The 23,535-nt window shown below is 38.3% G+C and overlaps 1 protein-coding gene across 4 annotated transcripts in view; it reads left to right on the top strand.

Moving 5' to 3' along the window:
• The window catches only part of CLNS1A (chloride nucleotide-sensitive channel 1A), a 39,233-nt gene that overhangs the window by 5,855 nt on the left and 9,843 nt on the right, over positions 1-23,535 (top strand). For all 4 annotated transcript variants that reach the window (XR_011649992.1, XR_011649991.1, XM_004466271.4 and 1 more), the window contains exons 2-6: positions 11,719-11,855; positions 15,827-15,931; positions 16,591-16,698; positions 17,814-17,987; positions 21,319-21,408. Coding sequence is in view for 2 of the 4 variants with exons in the window: in XM_004466271.4 (XP_004466328.1) it covers positions 11,719-11,855; positions 15,827-15,931; positions 16,591-16,698; positions 17,814-17,987; positions 21,319-21,386 (592 nt within the window). In the remaining 2 variants the exon portion in view is untranslated. The remainder of the gene's footprint in view (positions 1-11,718; positions 11,856-15,826; positions 15,932-16,590; positions 16,699-17,813; positions 17,988-21,318; positions 21,409-23,535) is intronic.

The raw sequence follows: 23,535 nt of genomic DNA, 5'->3' as shown, positions 1-23,535 counted from the left end.
TGTTTGAGTTCAATGATAGCTTGGTCAAAATAAGATGTAGAGGGGGAACATTTGAAAGTAGAAAAGGCTGTCCATACATTATTTTGAAAGAGCTCAGAAAATGTGTTTTTTGGGGGCACTGTGTGGATTTCTAATAGGGCTAAGGGTAGTAACTTGGTCCAAGGGATTTGTACATGCATGGTTAATTTAGTTAGATGTTGTTTGATTAGCCTGTTCATTCTCTCCACTTTTCTTGATGACTGGTCTGTAAGGAATATGCAGTTTCCAATGTATTACTAAACTTGTGGTGATCCCTTGTGTGATTTGGGAAACAAAAAAAGGTCCATTATCTGACTATAATGAAGTGGAGAGTCCAAATCTTGGGATGATTCCATTTAATAATGTTTGAGCAACAGCATCAGCACATTCTGATATTGTAGGAAAAGCTTCAACCCACCCTGAGAAGGTGTCTACTAACACTGGGAGATATTTAACCTTTTTTACTGGGGGCATGTGAGTGAAGTCTATTCACCAATCTTGTCCTGGGGCCCATCCTCTGTATTGGTGTGTTTTAAAGGGTAAGGGGTGGTGGATTCCTTGTATGTTGGTTTGTTGACAAATTATACAATTTTTGGTAATTTCTCTTAGTGTTTTTGAGAGGTGAATGTAAGTTAGGAAGTTGGATAAGAGACTGGAAAGTGGTTTACTTCCAACATATTGGTTATGCAGTTGTGAGGATGTTATGTGCTTCAGATTCGGGTAATAAGATTTTGCCATCTTTAACAAACAAACCTTCTATTTGAACTGCCCCTTTTTGTGAATATTCAGAGGCTTCATCAGGAGAAAAGAGGGAAGCTGGAAAAGGAAAGGTTAAAAGTATAGGGGTAGTGACTGGGTGTGGTGATGGGTGTTTATTGCTTGAGTTTTTGCTTCAGTGTCAGTTTTGTGGTTTCCTCTGACTTTTGGGATTTGTGATTTTTGATGCCCTTTGCAGTGAAGGATGGCTGCGCATGTGGGAAGTGAAGCAGCCTGAAGGAGTTGTGAGATAAAGTTTTTATTTACAATTGAGGAACCATTAGAAGTCAGAAAGCCTCTTTCTTTCCAGATAGGGGTGTGTGAATGTATAATGTGGTAAGAATATTTGGAAACTCTATAAATGTTGAGAGTTTGACCATAGCCTCTAATCAGGGCTTTAGTGAGGGCTCTAAGTTCGACTTCTTGAGAGGTAGTTCCTGGGGGAAGTGGGCCAGATTCAATCCCCTCGGTCAGAGTGACTGTAGCACATCCTGCGTGAGCGGTGTCATTAGCTTTTGTGGAACTACCGTCTATGAATCAAGTATGGTCTGGGTTGGGGAGTGGGTTGTCAGAGATATTAGGTAGTGGTTGCAGGAAAAGATACAGAACCTAGAGGCAGTTGTGGGAGTCTGAAGGGGAGGCTTTGGTCAGAAGTAGAGTGGCAGGGTTAAGAGATGAACATCGGTGTAGGAAGATGCTGGGATTTTGTAATAGAGTAGCATGGAGAGTTTGTAATTGAGTAGACGAGATGGAGTCTATAGCCCGGTGTGTGAGAAGGGGAGAAAGGGAATGAGAGGAAAAAACATTAAGGTGCAAGCTAGGAGTTAATTTAAAGCTTTCCTGTGTGAGGAGGGTTGCAGTGGCAAGGATTTTAAGACAAGCAGGCCAACCCAGAGTGGAAGAGTCTGTTTTGAGAAGTAAGTGATGATGTGTTCATCTGGTCCTTGTAGTTGTGTTAGGAGTCCTACTGCATAGCCCTGTTGGGTATCTAGGTAAAGAGAAAAGGATGTGGAGGGATTGAGAAGGCTAAGACAGGAGCCATTAACAGAGCTTGTTCGAGTTGGTTAAAAGGACTGGAGAGGGCTTGAATGTTTTCTAGAAGTTCATGAGGGTTTCCAGAGGCAGCTTGGTAAAGGGGTTTGGATATAGGTCCAAAATTAGGAACCCGGAGTCTAAAGAAGTTAACAAAACCAAAAAAAGATAAGAGGTCAGTTTTAGTTTGAGGTAGAGTATAATTTTGGATGAATTGAATTTGTTCTGTTTTAATATATTTATGAGTGGGGAACAGTAAGAGTCCTAGGTAAGTAGCTTTTGTTTTGAAAAACTGTCCTTTATTGGGAAATACTCGATAACTTTTTCTCCAAGGAAATTGAGTAAGGTAACAGTATTAGAGATAGAAATGGGTAAGGAGGGGCTGCAGATAGAAGGTCATCTACGTGTTGGAGAAGAGTACTGGAGGGGAGGTTTAGAGTCGAGGTCTTGATGTAGTGCTTGCCCAAATATATGGGGGCTATCTCTAGCTCTGAGGAAGAACAGTCCAAATTAATTGTGTAGGGTTTAGGGGTTCATCTGGCTCTGGCCATGTAAAAGCAAAGATGTTTTGAGAATCTTCATCTAGGGAGATGGTGAAAAAGGCATCTTTGAGGTCTATTACTATGTAAAATGTGGTTTGGGGAGGAATATATGATAAGAGGCTATAGGGGTTGGGAACTAAGAGGACTATAGGCTGGGTTGCCTGGCTGATAGCTCTCAGGTCTTATACTAGATGATAACTGTCATTGTTAGGTTTTTTAACAGCTAGGATAGGTGTATTGAATGGAAAGTTGGTGGGGTGTAACAGCCCTGTGGCACAAGGTTTGTCAACGGTGAGTAAGTCCGTGCTTGGCACTGAAGGAGAGAGGATATTGGGGAATGTTGGTGAAAGAAGAACTGTCTTTTAGGGTGAGTCTTACAGGGGAGAGGTGGGAGGCTATTGAGGGAGAGTCAGTGTTCCAGACTTGGGGATTTAATTCCTGTTGTAAGACAGGAGGGATGTCAATAGGAGGGGAAGTAGGAGTTAAGGCTGGGGCTGGGGACAAAAGGAGAAGGAAGCTAGCTTGAGGGGAGGGGGAGGGTAATGAAAAGGAGATAGAGGAGTGCAGTTTGGACAGAATGTCTCATCCTAAGAGTGGGGAGGGGCATGATGGTATAACTAGGAATTGGTGTGAGAATGTGTGATTTTCTATAGTGCAAGGAAGGGGGTGTGTAATAAAGGGAGAGGAAGGAATACCGTCAGCCCCGACAATAGAGCCTGAGGAAGGTGTTAAAGGTCCTGAGTGTTCTGAAAGGACCGAATATGTGGCCTCTGTGTCAATTAAAAAGGAGAACAGCTTACCTCCAACCTTGATGATAACCGGGACCTTTCATTCTTCTGCTGTTATTTTGAGTAGGTCAAGAAGGTCTTTCCATTCTGGCTCTCATGCTTTGCCTTCTTCCTGATTTTGGTTCTAGGCCGTTAAAGCGTGTTGGAGGGATTTTCCTGGAAACTGGGTTTTCAGGACAATCTGACTTCCAATGGCCTTAAGGTCGACACACGGGACAAGGCCCCAATAGTGGTCTTGGATTAGGGCATGCGCGTGCCCAGTGTCTGTCCTTCCCACATTTAAAGCAGGGTCTGGGTGGTGGCCGCAGGGAAGAAGGATGGGGTTTTTGGAAATCGACTCTGAGGGCAGCAGCAAGCAGGGAGGCTTTAGCTTGATCTCCTTTGTGTTTTTTTTAAATTTGGCTTCTTCCTCTCTATTATTAAAGACCTTGAAGGCTGCTTTAATTAGGTCTTTCCGAGGGGTTTGAGGGCCCTCCTTTAATTTCTGCAGTTTTTTTCCCCTGATATCTGGGTGTGCCTGAGTGATAAAGTGGGTATGTAAGAATAGTCTGGATTCAGAATTCAGGTCTAAATAGTATATTTGAGGAGTGATTCAGTTCATCTATTCATGGAGGCTGTGGGATTTTCATCTGATTTTTGGGAAATTCCTTTGATTTTGTCATAATTTACTGCTTTGAGAGCTGTCTTTTTCATGCATTCTATTATGCAGGTTAGTAAGTGTTCCGTACGTTCTAAATCTCTAGAGTGTGCCTGATAGTCCCATGGAGGGAAGGCTGTGGGAACTGCATCAGTGCCAGGGGCATGTCGGGCAGGGTCCTGTGTGTGTAGGGAATCAGCAAAGACAGTGGCTGCAGCTCAAATATGGCTTTTTTCCTCGGGGGTCATAGTAGAAATTAATATGACATAGACATATGTGAGATCATAGGAGCGAGTGAGGTGTTGGAATTCTTTAATGTATATAGCAGGATTTTCTGAGGAGCCTAATCACTCTTCTATCTGACTAAGATCTGAGAGTGAGAAAGGAACATATCAGATGTTTCCTTCAGCTCCTGCTACTTCCCTAAGGGGAAATAGGGGGGCTGAGAGTGGCTCATTTTGTGGGGGATGGGAGGTGTTCTGTGGGAACGAATATGAGGGGGAGAAAAGGAGGTAGAAGCAGAGGAAGGGGCCGGAGATGGAGAGCCTGAGTTGGATGAGGTTGGAGGCTCGAAAGGGAATTCTGACGGATTATATGGAGGAGGGGGAGTGTTTTCAGATGGATCAAAATCAAAAGCGTCTTTAGGTGGGGGTGTCTTATGAGAAGGTTTCTATAGAGCAATAGGATTTTGTAAAAGGAACCTGACTGACACAGGGAAGGACGATTTTGGAGAAATAGGAAAGTCTGAACTTAAGGGACCGCTAGTCACTTGCCATCGTGCATTGCATGAAGTTTTCCAGATCTCTAAGGATCTGTATGTCAAAGGTACCATGTTCTGACCATTGACTTTCATGTTCCAATTTGTATTGAGGCCAAATTGTAGTGGAGTAATAGATAAGTTTCTTGGGTCTGATATCTCCTTCAGGATATAAGGTTTTAAGGTTCTGAAGGAGACAGCCCAGTGATATAGTTTTTTGGAGGAGCCAAAAGAGTACTTCCCATTTTCAGAAGCTGGGATGAGGCCAGGGACTCTCAAAGGTTAACTGAGCAAGTCAGGCATCCCTGAGTTAGTCAGAGTACCTTATCAGCAGGAAGTCCACACACAGGATCAGAAGTCTCTGATTCCTGAGGGGCTTCTGGGGATGCAGGTCAGGCACTTGCCATGGTCCCCCAAAATGGAGAGGATCACTGACCTAGCTAGGATTTGCAGAGTTGTCTAGAACAATGAGAGAAACAGGATCCTCCAGAGGAGAATTCCCTTAACTCATCCAGCTGGTAATTGGAGTCCAGTGTTGGATGGAGTTACAACAGTGGCAAGGGTAGGTCTCTCACCAATCTGCCGGTCTCAATGCAATCCCAGGTGTCTCTGGGGTTCGCTCTGGGGAGTTCCAGGAGAGGGTGAAAATGACCCAGAGTTGCATGATCAGGATCAAGGAGTAAGTCTAGACAAGCTGCCCAATGCTTCCGCTTTCCAAGATCAGGCAAGAAACTTACCAACAAGGATCTGGGAGTAAGCCTGAGTGAGCTGCCGCTGCTCACTGCTTCCCAGGTTGCAAGGCAGGGGTGGGGGGGTCTCCTCTTTCCAGGTCCCAGGTTTCCCCGGGTTTCAGCACCAAATGTTAGATGTTGGAGTGAGGCAATTGGGACACGGAGACCAGCAATTACAGGCAAGGATTTATTGAGAAAATCCAGCAGGAAGGGTACTAAAGATAGAAACTTTAACCCACCACTGGCAGAGGCAGTCATGAATTCATACAGTACATCTATAGGCGGGAACAGGCTTAGTTAGTGGGAGTGGGTTTGGGCTGAGGTAAGGCCGAGGGCCTATAGGCATAGCTAGGGGCGGTGGGGACAGTGAATTCTAAGGGTGCGGGTGGGGTTGGTGGGGTCATGTGGCTTCTTTTGTTTATTCTTGTGAGGAAATGAACTGTATCTGGACATGAGGCTCAGGATGGGGGGCTGTTCTATGTCATGGGATGTGGTTCCTTTTGAGTAAATGGATGGTCATCCTTCCACAAGGGGTAGGTTAATAATGAACTTGCAGGAAAAAAAAAGTTTATTCCTAAATATTTAATCCTTTTAGTCACTTTTGTAAATGTAATTTCTTTTGCTGACTTCGTCCTCAGATTGCGCATTAGTAGTCTATAGAAACACTATTGATTTTGTGTCTTAATTTTGTATCCTGACACTTTGCTGAACCCCTTTATTAGGCCTAATAACTTTGCTGGACTTTTCAGGACTTTCAAGGTATAGGATCACATCAACTGCAAATAAAGTTTTACTTCTTCCTTTCCAAAAAAATAATAATAATAATAAACTTGCAGGTTCTGCAAGTTGTGGCAGTTATGGGGGCTAGGGATGGGACCTAGTTCTGTCATCTTTTATCTTCCTTACCCTGCTTAATTTTTTCCATAGTACTTAGATAATTATCAGGTATATTATATACAAGTATCCTTTACTGTCAAAATCTGTTGGGTTCTTGAGCAGTTTTCTGAAAAGTGATGTTTCTGTGATTTGCATCCAGACTAGCTCTGAAATGAGAATTTTCATCAGAATTGGCTGAAATTCAACAGTTTTCTGAAAATCAGTTTCTATATGAAATTGACTCAGTTAGGTTCTCATTAAAGCTGGCTTATATCAGTAGTTTCCTAAAAAATCAGCTGTCTATATGATTTTTTAATCCAAACTACCCACATCTAATAGGCATGTCAACATTACCTACCAAACCAAGTTTCTGTTTTCTTCTTTAAAACTTGCTCTTCCTTCAGTTTTCACTGTCTTCCTTCCATTCATTAAGATCAAAAACCTTGGAGTTGTTCTTAACTCACCTGTTTCTTTCAGACCCACATAATGAATCTGCAGAAAATCCTGTTGGTTGCATCTTCAAAATATATCTGGAATTTGATGGTTTTTAGTGGTTTTACTGCTGGAGTGGTGAACAAGTTAGATGTGCTTTAATGGAACTTACAGTTCAGAGCAGAGGTTCTTTACACTTGCAGGGCTATGGACCTATGAATTCAAAGGATCCATGAATTAGGATGGGAAAAACTTTTACCATTTTTAGTAACCTGTAATCTAATTTAACATTTCTTTTCAATTCTGAATGTAACTAGCAAATTGCAATAGTATTAGCAATATCTATCTGTGACTGTCAACAATAGAAATCACAAATATTTTTGTATCAAATTAGTTGTAAATATCTTGAAATAATATTTATGTTTGTCACTGCTTTGCAAGATTGGTTCTTATTAGACTTGGTGCTAGATTTTGTTATTTAATTCAGTAATAAAGACCATTTATAACTATATGACAAATTCATTTTTTTAAAAAGTTACAGAAAAATTTGAAGCATGCTTTGATCAACACCCTCAATTTTTTTTTATAAGATTCATTTTATTTATTTATTTCTCCCCACTCCCTTGTTGTTTGCACTTGCTGTGTCTGTTCATTTTCCTTGTTTCCTTAGGAGGCACTAGGAAGTGAACCTGGGACCTCCGATGTGGGAGGGAGGCACCTAATCACTTGAGCCACCTCCTTTCCCTGCTTTGTTATTCCCCTCATTATGTTTTTCCTTTTGTGTCTCTTGTTGCGTCAGCTTGCCACATCTGTCTGTTGCATTAACTCATTATCTTGCTCGTGTTCCTTAGGAGGCACCAGGAACCTCTGTTCCCTGCTTTTGTTGTCTCTCATTATGCCTTTCCTCCTCTGTCACTTATTGCATTAGCCTACCACAGCTGCCTGTCGTGCCAGTTCATTGTCCTCTTTTTTTTTCTTTAAAGATCTATTTTTATTTATCTCCCCTTCCCCCCAATTGTCTGCTCTCTGTCCATTTGCTCTGTGTTCTTCTGCATCTGACTGTATTATCAGGAGGCACTGGGAAACTGTGTCTCTTTTTCTTGTGTCATCTTGCTGCCTCAGCTCTCCGTGTGTGCGGCGCCACTGCAGGGCAGGCTGCGCTTTTTTCATGCGTGGCAGCTCTCCTTGGGGGATGCACTCCTTGTGCATGGGGCTCCCCTATGCAGGGCCTCAACTGATCAGAAAAAGGGTTCAGAATAAGGGACTCAGCTGATCAGAATAAGGGTTTAGAACTCAACTGATCAGAATAAGGGTTGCTTTTAAGTGTGGAGTTTTCTTCTCTCCTGTCCAATTCTGTGTACAGGATTATTAGAGCTTCGTAGGACATGCTGTGCTGAGATAGCATCTGTATTCTGTCAGCAGTAAGGAACTATAGAACAATTATGTGCTTTGTAACACAAAGGCCATGATTTGATGGCTGATGGTTCTTTGTTGAGATTTCAGTTTTTCCACTTCTTGACTTTTTCTTTCAAAAAAGTTTTCTCTTTCTGGATATTTGTAATTATTTTGTACATCTGAAATTGGAATGTGTTCCTTCTGAATTGTGATAATGCCAGTCATTTTTTGAGGTATGAAAAAGGCGGTTTATTGGCTTAAAATAATAGAGTTTTAGTGAGGGGCTTTTCATACATCTGTGATATATAAACACTTTCATCTATACATGAAGATGAAAGCAGTGGAGTGGAAGGAAATATCCAGCAACAATGTAATTACAATAGTAAAGTCATGTTTCTTTGGACTTAATGAAAATGAGTCATTCTGGAAAGTCATTTCTAGAGTTTATATCACTGTAATCTCCTTAAGGTTTATCACTTTTAAGTCTCTCAAGTTTTCTTTTTACTTTTTTTAATAAACATTTTGGATGGAAATCTTTCCAAAGACAGTTCATATTTTTTTGCTTTTGCTTGCTTTTTAAGTGTACTCTTCAATAAATTGTAGTATACTTACAGAGTTGTATAGCCATTACAACAAATGAATTCTGCCTTGCCTTTTTAAAATATATTTTTAATTTATTTTTAAAAGACAGATTACATAAAATGTTACATTAAAAAACATAAGGGATTCCCGTATGCCCTGCTCCCCACACCTCCCACTTTTCCCTACATTAACAAATTCTTTCATTAGTATGGTGCATTTAATGCAATTGATGAACATATTTTAGAGTATTGCTACTCAGCATGGATTATAGTTTACATTGTAGTTTATACTCTCTCCCACTTCATTCTGTAGATTATGGCAGGATATATAATGGCTTGTTTCTATCATTGCAGTGTCATTTAGGTCAATTCCAAGTCCTGAAAATGCCCCCAAATTATACCTCTTTTTCCCTCTTGCTGACTTCACCACCTCCAGTGGCCACTGTCTCCACATCGATGGTATAATTTCTTCCATTGTTAGAATCACGATAATTCTATAGTGGAATACCAGTAAGTCAGTTCTAGTCCATATTTTTTTTTTTTTTTAAGATTTATTTATTTATTTCTCTCCCCTCCTTCTCCCCCACCCCGGTTGTCTGTTCTCTATTTGCTATGTTTTCTTTATCTGCTTCTGTTGTTGTCGGTGGCATGGGAGTTTCTTTTTGTTGCGTCATCTTGTTGTGTCAGGTCTCCGTGTGTGTGGCGCCATTCCTGGGCAGGCTGCACTTTCTTTTGCGCTGGGCGGCTCTCCTTACGGGGCGCACTCCTTGTGCATGGGGCTCTCCTACGCAGGGGACACCCCTGCGTGGCACGGCACTCCTTGCACACATCAGCACTGCGCATGGGCCAGCTCCACATGGGTCAAGGAGGCCCAGGGTTTGAACCGCGGACCTCCCATGTGGTAGACGGACGCCCTAACCACTGCGCCAAGTCTGCCGCCTAGTCCATATTTTATTCCCAGTTCAGAGGATTCTGGGATGGTTATGCCCACCACCTCTAATTTGAGAGGAGGCTTTGATTCCATATAGCTGATGGATGGGACTCTCCTGTTTGCAGGTGTAGACTGTCTCGGTTCCTTGGTTTGGTGGTTGTCCTTCCTCACCTCCTTGGTAATTGTCTTGGGTAAGTCCAGTGAACTGGAGTTGCAACTCCACTGAGGCTCAGGGCCCAGCTGGCACATGGACAGCCCAGAGATTCACGTCTCTTGGGCGTACAACTACCAACTCCAGCACAAATTGTAGGTTCAAATAGAAGGGACAGAAGAGTCTGCCTTTGCTTTTGATAATGTTTTTGAAAACTGAGAGTCATGTGATGTACACTTGTATTGTGCTATTAGGACATTGATTTCCTCCAGGGATATTGTTTCAGTTTCCTAGGCTGGTACCATAAAATGGGTTGGCTTAAACAGTGGGAATTTATTAGCTTACAGTTTGAGCCTCAGGAAATGCCCAAATCAAGGCAATGCTTTATTCCTAGAGACCAGCTACCAGTGATCCTGGGCTTCTCTGTCACATGGCAAGGGACATGGTGGCATCTGCTGGTCTTTCCCTTCCCTTTTCTTATCGGTTCTGTTGATTTCAGCTCTTGCTTCCATGGCTTTTTTTCTCTCTGTCTCAAATTCATTCCCTTATAAAGGACTCCACTAAGGATCAAAACCCATTCAGATTGAGGTGGGTCACACCTTAGCCTCATTGAAAGTTCCTACTTAACAATGGGTCCACACAAACAGGAATGGATTAAATCCAAGAACATGTTTTTCAGGGTACGTGCAACTTCAAACCACTATGGGGACTGAGATAGAACAGTTCATCCTTCCCTTACAATGAATGTGAATGATCTGATAATGATCTGAGAACACTGGCATTGTTCCCACCCAAGGGAATCCCAGTTCCTTTATACTTTTTGCTTTTGTTTCGTTAAAAAAATTTGACAGCCAGGCCTGTTAGAATTGTATAAAAGTAGAATGGTACAGGGGTGTTATTGCATTAACTTTTTAAAAAAATAACTACTTTTTTGAGCTAATTCACATTCCACACAATCCTTCCATTTAAAGTGTACAATTCAGTGGTTTTTAGTATATTCACAACCATCACCTCAATTAATTTTAGAACATTTATATCATCCCCAAAAGAAATCCTGTATCCATTAACAATCACTCCCTATCTTCTCCCAAGGCTCCTTCAGTCCCAGTCAACTACTCTATTACATTATTTGTAAATGTTTATTGCATTAACATTTTTTCTTTTTTTGGTGGCTTCTTCAGGATCTTTTGCTTACTGTTTTTTGTTGTTAAGTGTTGTAGTTCCAGATGGGTGAGGTATTACCAAAAAAAATGAACTAGCCCCACTCAAAACTCAATATACTGATTTTGGTGATATGTTTTTATACCAGTAAAATATTTGCCTTTGACCACATTTGAGGGATAATTAGACCTTGCTCTTCCCTGGGTTACTCTTAAAGCTGCAGAACAAAAGACTTTATAAAAGTCTGCCTTTCGAGGTGGTAATTTTTTTCTAACTTGTGGTAAGTGTGATTTCAATCATTTTATGTGTATGTCATTTAATGTAGGATTAGGGGAGAAATGAGTGATTACCAAGTTTTTATTGCATATTTACCTGTTGAGCACAATGCATAGGGTTTTGAATGTTAAATAAAGGAATAGGACAGATTCCATTGTCAAGTAGCTCACATTTTATTAGAGTATGTATAAATTTCATTACGAAATAATTAAGTGCTAAGTGGTATATTACTGAGCATAAATATGGTATAGAAAAAGGTGAGATTATTATAGACTGGAGTAGTTGGAAGGAGGGCTCATGGAGAAGCTGAGATTTAACTAGATGGGACAGATGAGAAGGATTTTTAAAAAGCAAAGAGGAAGCCTGAAGACATTCACAATTATGCTTAAGAATCATAGAAACACACATGTGACTTAGAAAAATTGCATTTTAAATCTATTTGAATTTATAGTTAGAAGAAAAGAGAATAGGATTAGTCTTTAGAAAATCCAATCCTGCTGCCATATTTTCTTATTTTAGAATATTTCTAAACAATAAACTTGAATTTATTCTCATGAATTAAAGTGTCCAAATTGAACTTAACCTTTATAAACTTTGGGATGTTATTTTAGAATTTAATTTCTTAAAATAATCTACTGAAAACCTGTTTTTCAGCCGCCTGTCTTGGTTAGATGGCTCTGGATTAGGATTCTCTCTGGAATACCCCACCATTAGTTTACATGCTGTGTCCAGGGACCTAAGTGCCTATCCACGAGAACATTTGTATGTTATGGTGAATGCCAAATTTGGAGGTATGTATGATATAATTTAATTGTGAGTTTTCTTTGGTAACAAATTATATTTGTAGTCTTTGATAAGTAGTTTTTGATAATCAGCAATTTAATAGTCAAGCCATTCACCTACTTTGGATAATAGTTTATTAAGTGAAATTTCAGCACAGTAAAATAATTTGGACACTTAACGTTCTTCTAATAGGCATTTGTTTTGTATCAGCCTTCCCAAGTTTTGCTATTAGAGATATCCAAAAATTCATAAAAATCTAGCAAAGTTGTTGAAAGGTTAAACATTGATATTTCAGGTTGACCATGAGTTGTAAGAATTCCTAATGAGAAATAAGTAAGGTACAGAATATAAACTTGATTTTGATTTCGTAAGTGCAACTAAGTGAAGAATTTATATACTGTATTGTGTTAGCTTAATATGTTCATCTTTCATAGAAATGCAGGACTTTGGGATTGAAAGAATATTTTCATACCTTTAATAAACTTTTAAAATAGTGGGTTGCTTTTCTTTAAATATGTGTATTAGAGACAATCCCATGGGCTTGCTTGTTGAACTATAACTTCTTCAAATTGGAATTTTAATATGGTTTCAGATATAATATGACTTTTTTTTCAGTCATAACGCTAATTGTTTAGTAATTTTTAGAGCTTTTGGCAAGCCCTGCCTCATTAAGTGGTAATGACTGATTCAGCTATCTGAAAATATTTTTGGGTGAAATTCTTGCCATTGGAAAGGGTCCAAACATAGATAAAAATCTAATGAAATTTGAGAGAGTAAGGTAAAATAAAAGTCCACTTTTCAGGCTGTTGATCGTGGAATAATAAGACTTCCAAAAGAGGAGGTGGTAGACACAAAGTTCCTTTTTGATCTATGTAAGTGCAGAGTATTTTGTGTTGTGTTTAGTTTAAAGCGTTCATTCATTCATAGAAGTGCAAAATCTTAGAAATACTCTTGTCTGTCAGTTCCAAGTGCCAGTGTGAAAGACCAGAACACTGGCATTGGGTAAAGGTGCATGTCAAAAAATAAGACTAGAGAGGTAAAGTCTGAATAAAAGGAAAAACACACTGAATAAAAAGACTAACTTTAAGCAAAACATACTCATTTCTCTGAGCCTCAGTTTCGTTTAAAAAAAAAAAAGCAGGGGGTGAGTATTAGTCTGTGGTTCCCAAACCTAGGTGCATATTAGAAACACCTGGGGAGTTTGTTAAAACTACAAATGTGGGAAGTCCCAAACTAGGAAATAACAGTTCATTAAGTTCAGGAAAGCTATTTTAAACTTGTGCTATGAGAATTTGCTTCAAATTGATGGGATTATGAATGATCCTTTCATACTAAAATAAGTAGGACTTTAGATCTTATTAGAAAGTAGGAAAGTGGATTTGGCTCAACTGATAGAGTGTCCGTCTACCACATAGGAGGTCCAGGGTTCAAACCTAGGGCCTCCTGACCTATGTGTGGTAAGCTGGTCCAGGTGCAGTGCTGATGCACGCAAGGGATGCTGTGCCACTCAAGGGTGTCACCTGTTTAGGGGAGCCCCACACGCAAGGAATGCACCCCTCAAGGAGAGCCACCCCGTGCGAAAAAAACACAGCATGCCCAGGAGTGGTGCCGCACATGCAGCAAGATGAGACAATGAAAAGAGACACAGATTCCCGGTGCCACTGACAAGAATACAAGCAGACAAAGAAGAACACACAGTGAATGGACACAGAGAACAGATAACCGGGGCGGGGGATAGGCAGCAAGGGGAGAGAAATAAATTAAAAATCTAAAAAATAAAAAAAAGAAAGTAATATCCTCCTGGGTCACATTTATTTCAGTTATCTGAAACTCTACTCTCATAAATTACACATGCTTAAATCATATTTTCCTAGCTTTTGCTCTCTCATCATAATTCTCCAAGACCCATATTTTTCTTCTGTTTGACTTACCTCCATAAAACTCTTTGAAATTGACCATTAACTCATTGTTAAGTTTATATTATTTTAAAAATTACTTTTCAGATTTATTCTCATTGACAATTTAGAAAGGTTTAAAGAGACTAAAGAAATAGCAACCACTACTTGATCAAACGTGAGATGGCAAGTGATGGTGATGGGTTGTATTTCTATTTTCCTGTTGGTAAAAATACTTTATTATTTATTGCTTTAAGGTAGCTTCCTGAGGATATAAAAGAAATTGCAAATAACAGTTATTTTTGGGGAGAGGGGCATAGACTTAATTTTTCCTTTGAATACATCTAGACTTGGTGATTTTTTATAGCCACATGGATTACTTTCATAATTTAAAAAGTGATGTTCATCCAGTGATACAGTAATAATTACACTATGATACCATTTTGTTTTTTAAAATGCATGATAATTTATTCAATTATTTAGAGTTCTATTTTTTGTGTTATTTATTTTCAGGGAACATGCCTATTTTGTATATTTAGCAATATAATAATTATATTACACACACGACAGAAAAAGTCCTATTAATCTGTTATTTAAAACTGTTAATAGTGTCTGTTTGGGCTTTTCCCCCCTTTTTTTCCTATAATTTCTAGTCTATAGTAAATTTGTGTGAATATTATAAAAATTAAAGTTAAAAAGAAAAGGATTTAGTAGATATACACATACTCCCTTGCCCATAATAGATTCCTATAAGTAGAATTGTTTTTACTTATAGGTAATTAACATTTTTAAAGCTCTTTATATATATTATCAAATTGCTTTCCTAAAAGTTTATACCAGTTTACATTTCCAGTAGTTGTATACCTTTCTACCTATTTTGATCATTATTTAATACCCAACAAATTCTAATATATTTTTTTAAAGATTTATTTATTTTATTTATTCCCCTCCCTTGTCTGCTCTCTGTGTCTATTTGCTGCGTGTTCTTTGTCCGCTTCTGTTATCAGCGGCGCAGGAATCTGTGTTTCTTTTTGTTGCATCATCTTGTTGTGTCAGCTCTCCGTGTGTGTGGCGCCATTCCTGGGCAGGCTGCACTTTCTTTCCTGCTGGGCAACTCTCCTTATGGGGTACACTCCTTGCGCGTGGGGCTTCCCCATGCAGGGACACCTCTGCATGGCAGGGCACTCCTTGTGTGCATCAACCACCTCCACACTCCTTGTGCACATGGGCCACCTCCACACAGGTCAAGGAGGCCTGGGGTTTGAACCGCCAACCTCCCATGGTAGACAGACGCCCTAACCAATGGGCCAAGTTTGCTTCCCTCTAATATTTTTAATAATTAATCTATATCAGTACTGTTGAAACCTTTTGTACCCCTCCACATTTTATTCCTTATTCTCTGTCTCCAGAGCTAAACATATTGGTATCTTAAGGTGGCTTGTCCTTTCTGTCCACTCTTACTGAATATGGGTATACCCATAAGCAATATAATGAGTTTTTGCCCTTAAAAAACATTTAATGTATGGTATCATATATTCTGTAACTAGCTTTTTCCTTCAGTTAATATTTTTAAGATTTATCCATATCGATACATAAGATCATGTTCATTTTTAATTGTTATATGTATAATAATATATGACCAGGTTATAATACATTTCCTTTTTTTATGAACATTTATTTTTATATTGTCACATCAAATCTTTGTGAAAGCTATTTTATATTATATATTTTCATGCCAGAAATAAATACATCACTACAATAAACATTTGTGTACAAACTCCTTGTACATTTCAAGGCTAAAGGTAAAACAAACAGGGCTCTTTTTAGAGCCCTGACTATTTGGGTTTTTCCACACCCACTGTAGCCCCTGAAGGGTCTCTGGAGTCCCTAGGGTTCAGTGAAGCACAGTGTAACTAGACAAGAGACTAACCTGAACCTCTTTCAAAGTAACTGTCTTCTTATACTTGGAAGTAAAAATTGAATTGCCGTATTTAGAGATATCAATAAGTGTCCTTTTAAAGGCTTGTTTTTTAAAAAATCACATAAACAATGTCATTAAAAAGTTACTTTTATTCCATCTTTAGAAGAAGAATCAAAAGAATCTGTTGCTGATGAAGAAGATGAAGATAAAGATGATGATGATGAACCTATTGCTGAGTTTAGATTTGTTCCTAGTGATAAATCAGCATGTGAGTGTTCTGTAGTGTTGATTTTTTCCCCCTTTATATACCAGACATTCCCCCCACCGACACACACATGCATACACACACCCTCTCACTCACTCATCCTTACCATTACCTCTATTCTATTGCTTTTTCTTATTTTAGCATACCATTGAGGACCAGCTCACTATTACTGTCAAAGGTCATGAATATAATGAGAATATAGTAAACATCACGTTACCTAATGTGTTTTGTGAATGAAGAACTGTGGTTATTTTTCCTGATTTGTTGCTATGAGCTGTGGGTTTCATAAAATAGGTGGCAGAGGAATCACAGTAATTCCAAAATGGATGATACCAGGAGAGCTGAAGAGAGCCTCCCAGCTGAGCTGGGCTTCACCCTGATATCTGACCAGGACACAGATCCTTTTTCTCAGAAAAAGTCAAGCAGCCATGAAAAGATCTCCATAATATTTCAAAGTTAACTCTATTTTGTGACTTGTCCTTTGCTGTCATGTGTTTTAGAGATCAATCCTACTTAGAATTTGGCAGGTTTTATAAATATTGTGACCCAAATATACTTCTTGCCTATCCATTAAATTTATTTGCACTGAAGATGATTTTATTAAATTTTTATTGTACATTAATCAGAGAAAGTATTAGTTACAGTTTCATTTCCTTGTTCAGTGGAAGCAATGTTCACTGCAATGTGTGAATGCCAGGCTTTGCACCCAGATCCTGAGGATGAAGATTCAGATGATTATGATGGAGAAGAATATGATGTGGAAGCACATGGTGAGTGAAATGTAATTTTTAAGGGTTTCTTTTCATTTTCATTTCTTAAATTTCATTTTAAGCATCTTTTTTTACTAGGGATAGAAGATTATAGTTCCTTATATCCCTATAAAATACCCAATATGGTATTGTGGTTGCTATAAGATATGTCTAAGCTCTTCGGAACAGACAAATGGGAAACTCTTTGGGCTTTTCAAGCTTGAGAGTAAAAAACAGAGATTATTGGAGGATAAAAGTGGATAAATAGAGACAAGTGGAAGAAAGAAATTGGTGAATAGGAAAGTGGGTAGGCAAGAGAATCTTTCACATTAAGGCAGTTACTTCCAGAAAATAAGCCCTCTTCTTGAGAACCTACATCATCTACATCTTTATTTAACATATTTCTTCAAACTGCTTACTGCCAAGGTCATTTTGTTTTCCCAGAACCATAGTTGGTTTATGCTAAGAATATTTCCCCTTTCCTTTCTAGACTAGGATGCAGTTGCTAGTCTGGGACAGACTTAAAGCTTGAGGTGCCTGCTGATCTCTTCCTTGCCCCCACTGGTCTCATGCACAACAATATGAACGACCTGAGCCTTTCCTCCATAGGCACCCACTTTCTAGCTTGAGATAAACTCATTTCTGGGATTCTCCTTCACATATCTAATTACATCCTCATCTTTACTGAGATTTTTGAGTAATTTTTATTCTTTTATCCTTTTTGTATTTTCCAGAATTTCTGATTTTCTAAAAGGAACATGTATGCTAATCAGAAAAAAATCCTTCAAAACAAATTAATATTGAATTAATTTGTGCTTTCCTGTAAAATTCTCACCCTGGGATAATATAGGACTCCCTGGCCTCAGGAACACTTCTTTTCCTTCTAATCCCTGGACATGTGATTCTTTGGGAATTGCTGTTTACTGGCTCATTATCTCTTGGAACCCCTTCTCATCTTAGAGGGTAGGGACATTTTCTTTGCATTTCTATCTCCAACAGATTACCTGTTTATGTGTTTTAAAAATGACTGTTGAAAAGTATTTCATGGAAGCCTCTTATCACTGTGCCTTATATTCAGCAAACACATTTTTTTCTAATTGTTCTATAATAGCTTAAAAAGTTTTTTGTTTGTTTAGAACAAGGGCAGGGGGACATCCCTACATTTTACACCTATGAAGAAGGACTATCCCATTTAACAGCAGAAGGCCAAGCCACATTAGAGAGATTAGAAGGAATGCTTTCTCAGTCTGTGAGCAGCCAGTATAACATGGCTGGAGTCCGGACAGAAGACTCAATAAGAGATTATGAAGGTGAGTATCCTTCTTTCTCCTCAGTTGTGACCAGTCAGATGGGCACTTGGATAGCAAGAGAAGTTATAGAGAGACATAGAGGTTCCTTCAGAAACTCTAAGAGAAATCTTAGAATTAACTTTTCATAGTGTAGGAAAAAAATGTAGAATTACATAGAATGGGAATTCTTATGTAGTTTTTCTTAGTGACTTTTTTCTTAACTACGAAAGTAGTCTGTCATGGTAAAAAATTTAGAAAATATACACAGGCAGAGAAGAAAAGAAAAAATATCCAGTATAATTCTAACCAAGAAAGAGAACAACTCGTAGTTTTCTGTTGTGTAACCTTTAAGTCTTTTTTTCTCTTTGCTTCTTTGTGTATATGTATGTGTACATACATCATTACTATCATTTTCATTTTAAAAAAGATGAATTCCTAAATGATACATATAAAGCAAGGATAGTCAACTGATTTTAAAGGACTAGGCAGGAGGTGGTATTCAAGAAACTTGTGTTCCCTTGTCAAAAACTTACGGACCTTGAACAAGTGGCTTTAAATGTTTATGCTTCAATTTTTTATGTTTTTAAGCTTGTTTGTAAATATTTTCCCTATCAGACAGGCTTCCCTTTCTGAATATCCTTTTTCTATTAGAACCTTGAAATACTCTTTAGACTCAGCATTTACCATTTATTTTCCTATCCAGTCCAATACTGAATTCCATTTATTATTCTACTGAAATGACTTTAATATCTCTTTGCTATTATCCTCTTAACCTAGACTCTCTTCTGTTCACACTGAATTTGAGAGTAGCCTCCTCCTTGATTTCTCACCTTGGTCATACCCTCCTCCAGCTCACTGTGCCATACTAATCTTCTGAAAATACTCTTTATGTCATCCTCTATAAAAGAATTTCCCCTGATGCCCACCATATAAAATTGAGACTCTTCACTCTGACTCTGACTCTGAAGAGACAACCCTGTCTTTGCCCCAAGTGTTTCCTGTCTTGTTCTTACTACTACTAATACAACACATAGATGGCACTCATTACATTCCAGAACCTAATTTATGCACATTACACATATTTACTCACTTATACCTTCCAAGAACCCTATGTGGTAGATGCTATTATGATCCCCATTTTACAAATGAGGAAGCTGAGGCACAGAGAGGCTACATAATATGCTTGAGGTCACACAGCTATTAGGTGGTAAAAGGATTAAAAGAGTAAATATGTGTAAATAATATACCAGGGGCTGTTACAAGCACTTCTAGCATCTTACATGTATTTCATATATGTTCACGTGTATATGTATATAAATACACACATGCACATATATATATATTTTTAATGTTGCTACAGGGTCTTCTACATTTTAGTGACTGTGGGATATTCTATAAAGAGACTTAACATAGTTTTTCCCTCATTGGTAAATTCAGTTTTCTCTTATGCTGATGAGAACAGTATCTCTATGCACAAAGTATGTCGTTCAGGAAGCCCTGAAGTTTTCGAAGATTTTAATTTGGAAAAGTTTGGGCTTTGGGGTCACACTATTATCCCTTATGTTTGTATCTCCATGTTAAGCTCTTGCTAGCGAGCCTCAAACATGGGCTGTAGAATGAGCTAGCTCAGATGATTTCTAGTGCTACACCAAACTCGTGGCTAAACAAAGTCAAGCTGTACCTTTTTTTATTACAGTGATTAACTGGAAAGTGCCTTGTGGATATTGAAAAAGCCTTTTGTCATAGAAGGTTTTTGTTTTTTTAATTTTTTTAATGTTAAAAGTCCTTATTTAGTGATTTAGCAAACTTTATAAAACCTCAACCCACAGCATCCCTGTTCTTAGAGATCCTGAGTACCCACATCATTCATTTTGCCATTTAAACACACGCCGTCTCCTTGTGGCATTTCAGTGCTTTAAGTGTTTATTTGTAAGAGGTATTTATTGAGTTACTGTGCTAGGTGCAGAGAATACAGCAGTGCTCAGGAGAGTGTGGATACTGTATTCCTATAAACGACATTCTAGTGGAGAGAAAGATAAGTTAACTAATTAGGCATTACAGTACAGTATGATATAGTTGAAGCCTGGGAAGCTATGGAACCTTAGAGGTGGGCCCAGGCCACATAATCAGGAGAGTTTTCTGGGTTAAGTGACATCTCCATCTAGATCTGAAAGATAAATAGGAATGACCTGGGTACAGGGGGATTCCATCCCAGCAGAGAGACAGGCTGAGGGGAGGGACCAGCCGTGCAGAGGTTCAAGAGTCATTTGGCTTTGGGGAACTGAAAGTAGTTCAATAGGGCTGAGTGCAACAGATGGTTATTAAATAGCAGATAAAGTTGGAATGGTGAACTGGGGCCAAATTGTAAAGAAATTTGAAAGCTGTACTAAAGAATTTGAACTTTATCCAGTGAGAAGCCTTCAAAGAATTTTAGTTTGATTAGTATGTTGGAAGATGACCCTGGCTGCAATATGAAGAACTGTTTAGAGAAGGAACACACAGAAGGAGGAGGAAAACTATAAACTCTGTTAAGTAACATTATTAAATTAGATGAGATGGTGGCCTGAATTTGATAGTGTCAGTGAAGGTGAAAAGAATGGACAGATTTGAGAGCTATTTAGGAGATAGAAGTAACAAGTTAGAGATATACTGGGGGTTTTTGGTTTGGGTAGATGGGTGGTACCTTTTAGCAAGATGGGGACTGTTTGGAAAGAGAAGCAGGTTTTAGGTGAAGGATGAATGCATTTTAGACACGTTACATTTGGATCCCTGCTGGATGTCTAGGAGGTAGGGTGCCACGGGGTGAGGACAGAAGCCGGTTGAAGAGTTGACGTTTGAGGAATGGGAGGTGAGGAAGTTGAAAAAGCAGCTGAAAACTTGTCTCCTTGTCCCCACTTTACTTTATTTTTAATGAGATGAGAAAAAAAGAGATAAGCAAGAACTTTGCCCTACTGATTATCTTTTCTCCTGAATTATGTGTTTATAAACTGTGAGGACAGGATCTCATACCTTTAAAAAAAAGTCTTACAGTAAATATTTGACACAGTCCTGTGAAGAGTGACCTACTGATGCTTACTGTATTTGAAAGCTTCTACCTAGTGCTCTTTTAGGTTGACAATGAGAAGTAAATGCATAGACTAATTTTAACTAGACCTAAATCCACAGGTAGCATTTTCCTTTCTTAGTTTGCTCCTTAATACTCTTAATAGAGTATTTTCTCTCTTGATAGAAAAAAATATATAGCATCTCTTGCCAGCAGAGGGCACTAGCTTCTTTCTAGTTGAAATATAAATTGACTACTTAATCTGAACGGCTTGGTATGGTATTAATCAGAAACTAATTTTTTCTTCAGATGGAATGGAGGTAGATACTACACCAACAGTTGCTGGACAATTTGAAGATGCAGATGTTGATCACTGAAAATGACTTATGCAGTTTTAAGGTGAGTGGGTGATTTTCTCCCTTATCCCTAAACATGAAAATCATGTGATATAATTAATTTTTATTTTCATAATTTAAGAGAGGTCCATGTAGTTAGCAATTTGGAAAATTGTTAGTTTCCATTTCTGAAATTAATTGAAAATTGTGGTGTGTTTTTTTCCATTTAAATTACTGTGTTTTTACTTTTTCTAAACTTCCTAAGAAATCAGTGTGTGGCAACATGGTGATGTTGAGTTTAGTTTAACATTTTCTGAGCATCTTCCACCTGACACATACTATGCTAGGCATTGAAAGAACATAGAGGAAAAAGACACAGCTTTTTCTTCAGCTAGCTTAGGAGAATGATATTAGTTCTTTGTTAAAAAATGGTGACATCCCTGGTTGGCTTAGGTGGGAGCAGCAGAACTTGAGCTCCTGTGTTGATCTGCCTTTTTTTTTTAACTTTTATTGCAATATATCATTCATATGTGAACATACATAAACAATAAATATATATTAAAAGTTTTGAATTTACCAAACAAACATGAATATCGCCATACAGGGCTCCTGTGTACCACCCTAACCCTGGTCTACTCTTGAGTCACCTTCTTCCTTTTGTGATGTTTGAAACCTTAATATGTTCATCAGAAAAAGCAAAGCAGAGATTGGCTGCAACTTACTGCCTTTCACTTTAGGGAGGAAGTAGAATTAATTCCAAACTGAGTTTAAGATTATAATCATAGTCTTGTATTGATTTCCCTCCTCTGAAAAATAGTGGGGTTAAAGGTCTCAGGCACCTTAGTGTGCAAGGATGATTTGGCAAACTATAATGAGTCTGTACAGTTGTCCAAAAAATGTTATTTTCCAAGTCATTTTCTGTTGTCTTTGCTTGGTCCATGTAAGAATTCACCACCAGTTTTCTCTCCTCTGACAAATTCTCACGAGTTTTGTCTGAAGTTTGTTCCTAAGTATTTATTTGCTGCTTCGTTACTCTGAGAAATATATTGTTTTCTGCCATTTTGAGAATCTCACCTGTATGTTGGATAACTGAAGGTCATGTCCTGTCATACACAGCTAAAACTAGTAATCCTAGTACTGGTTCCTTTATAAACTGAGATTGTCACATTGTTAAATTGTTCTGCCTCCCTACAATGTCCTCCTACCACTGACCTTCTTAAAGCATTATTTTCTTGAGTATTAGCTATCTTCTCAGCCTCATCTCTGAGATGTCACTTAAAGCCAGATCCTTTTATTTTCTTTTGTTAAAGTATATGATGATATCATAGCAAGGTTTATGATTTTATTTAAGTATTCCACCATTGCCAGTCCAATTAAGTTGTGAGATCCCTCATTATTCTCTGCTATGATAACTATTTCAAAATTCCCTCTCTTCTGGTATATATTTAGTTCTAAACCCTAAGCAATCATTGATATTTCTTCCAGTCATGTTTTAATTGCTGTACACACCTTCTGTTTTATATCAGTTAGAGCCAGCTTTTCTCTCTTAAGTTCCTGTTACCCTTCAAATTCTTGCTATTGTGAATATTATTACATTGCTTTTTATACTAAATGTAAATTGAGATATTGGATCTTTTGCTTTTCTCTCAGATCCTGTCAGTGAAACTATCAGAACTCTTTGAGTTCTGTGATTTATGTCTCCTTCCCTAAATACTTCATTTTTATTTCTACAACATTCACTTCTATCAATCAGCAGTATCTCTTCTTCAGTGGTTAAAATCATGTGTTCATCACTGGAGCTCTGTTAATTTTAATTTTCAGCTCTTATAATTCCACAGGTCAGTAACTTTTCTATTCTACCTCTTGAGCAAATCTTATCTCATTCTTTATAGCCTGTTAATATATTCATGTCAGAGATGCTTGTTTAGTAATTGTTTTATTGAAATGAGAAACTGGATTCTTTTATCTTATGCCTTTCACATATTAGTTCTTTTTTTTTTTTAATTTTTCATTTTTTAAAAATATTACATTCAAAAAATATGAGGTCCCATTCAACCCCACCACCCCCACCACACCACTCCCCCCACAGCAACACTCTTTCCCATCATCATGACACATCCATTGCATTTGGTAATATTAGTTCTTGAAAAATAGACTGTTCAGAGAACACTAATCACTCTAGGAAGAATCA

The sequence above is a fragment of the Dasypus novemcinctus genome, chromosome 10, assembly GCF_030445035.2.
Source record: "Dasypus novemcinctus isolate mDasNov1 chromosome 10, mDasNov1.1.hap2, whole genome shotgun sequence".
Classification (NCBI taxonomy): Eukaryota; Metazoa; Chordata; class Mammalia; order Cingulata; family Dasypodidae; genus Dasypus; species Dasypus novemcinctus.
The sequence above is the reverse complement of the archived record's forward strand: the minus strand, read 5'-3'. Positions and strand labels throughout refer to the sequence as shown.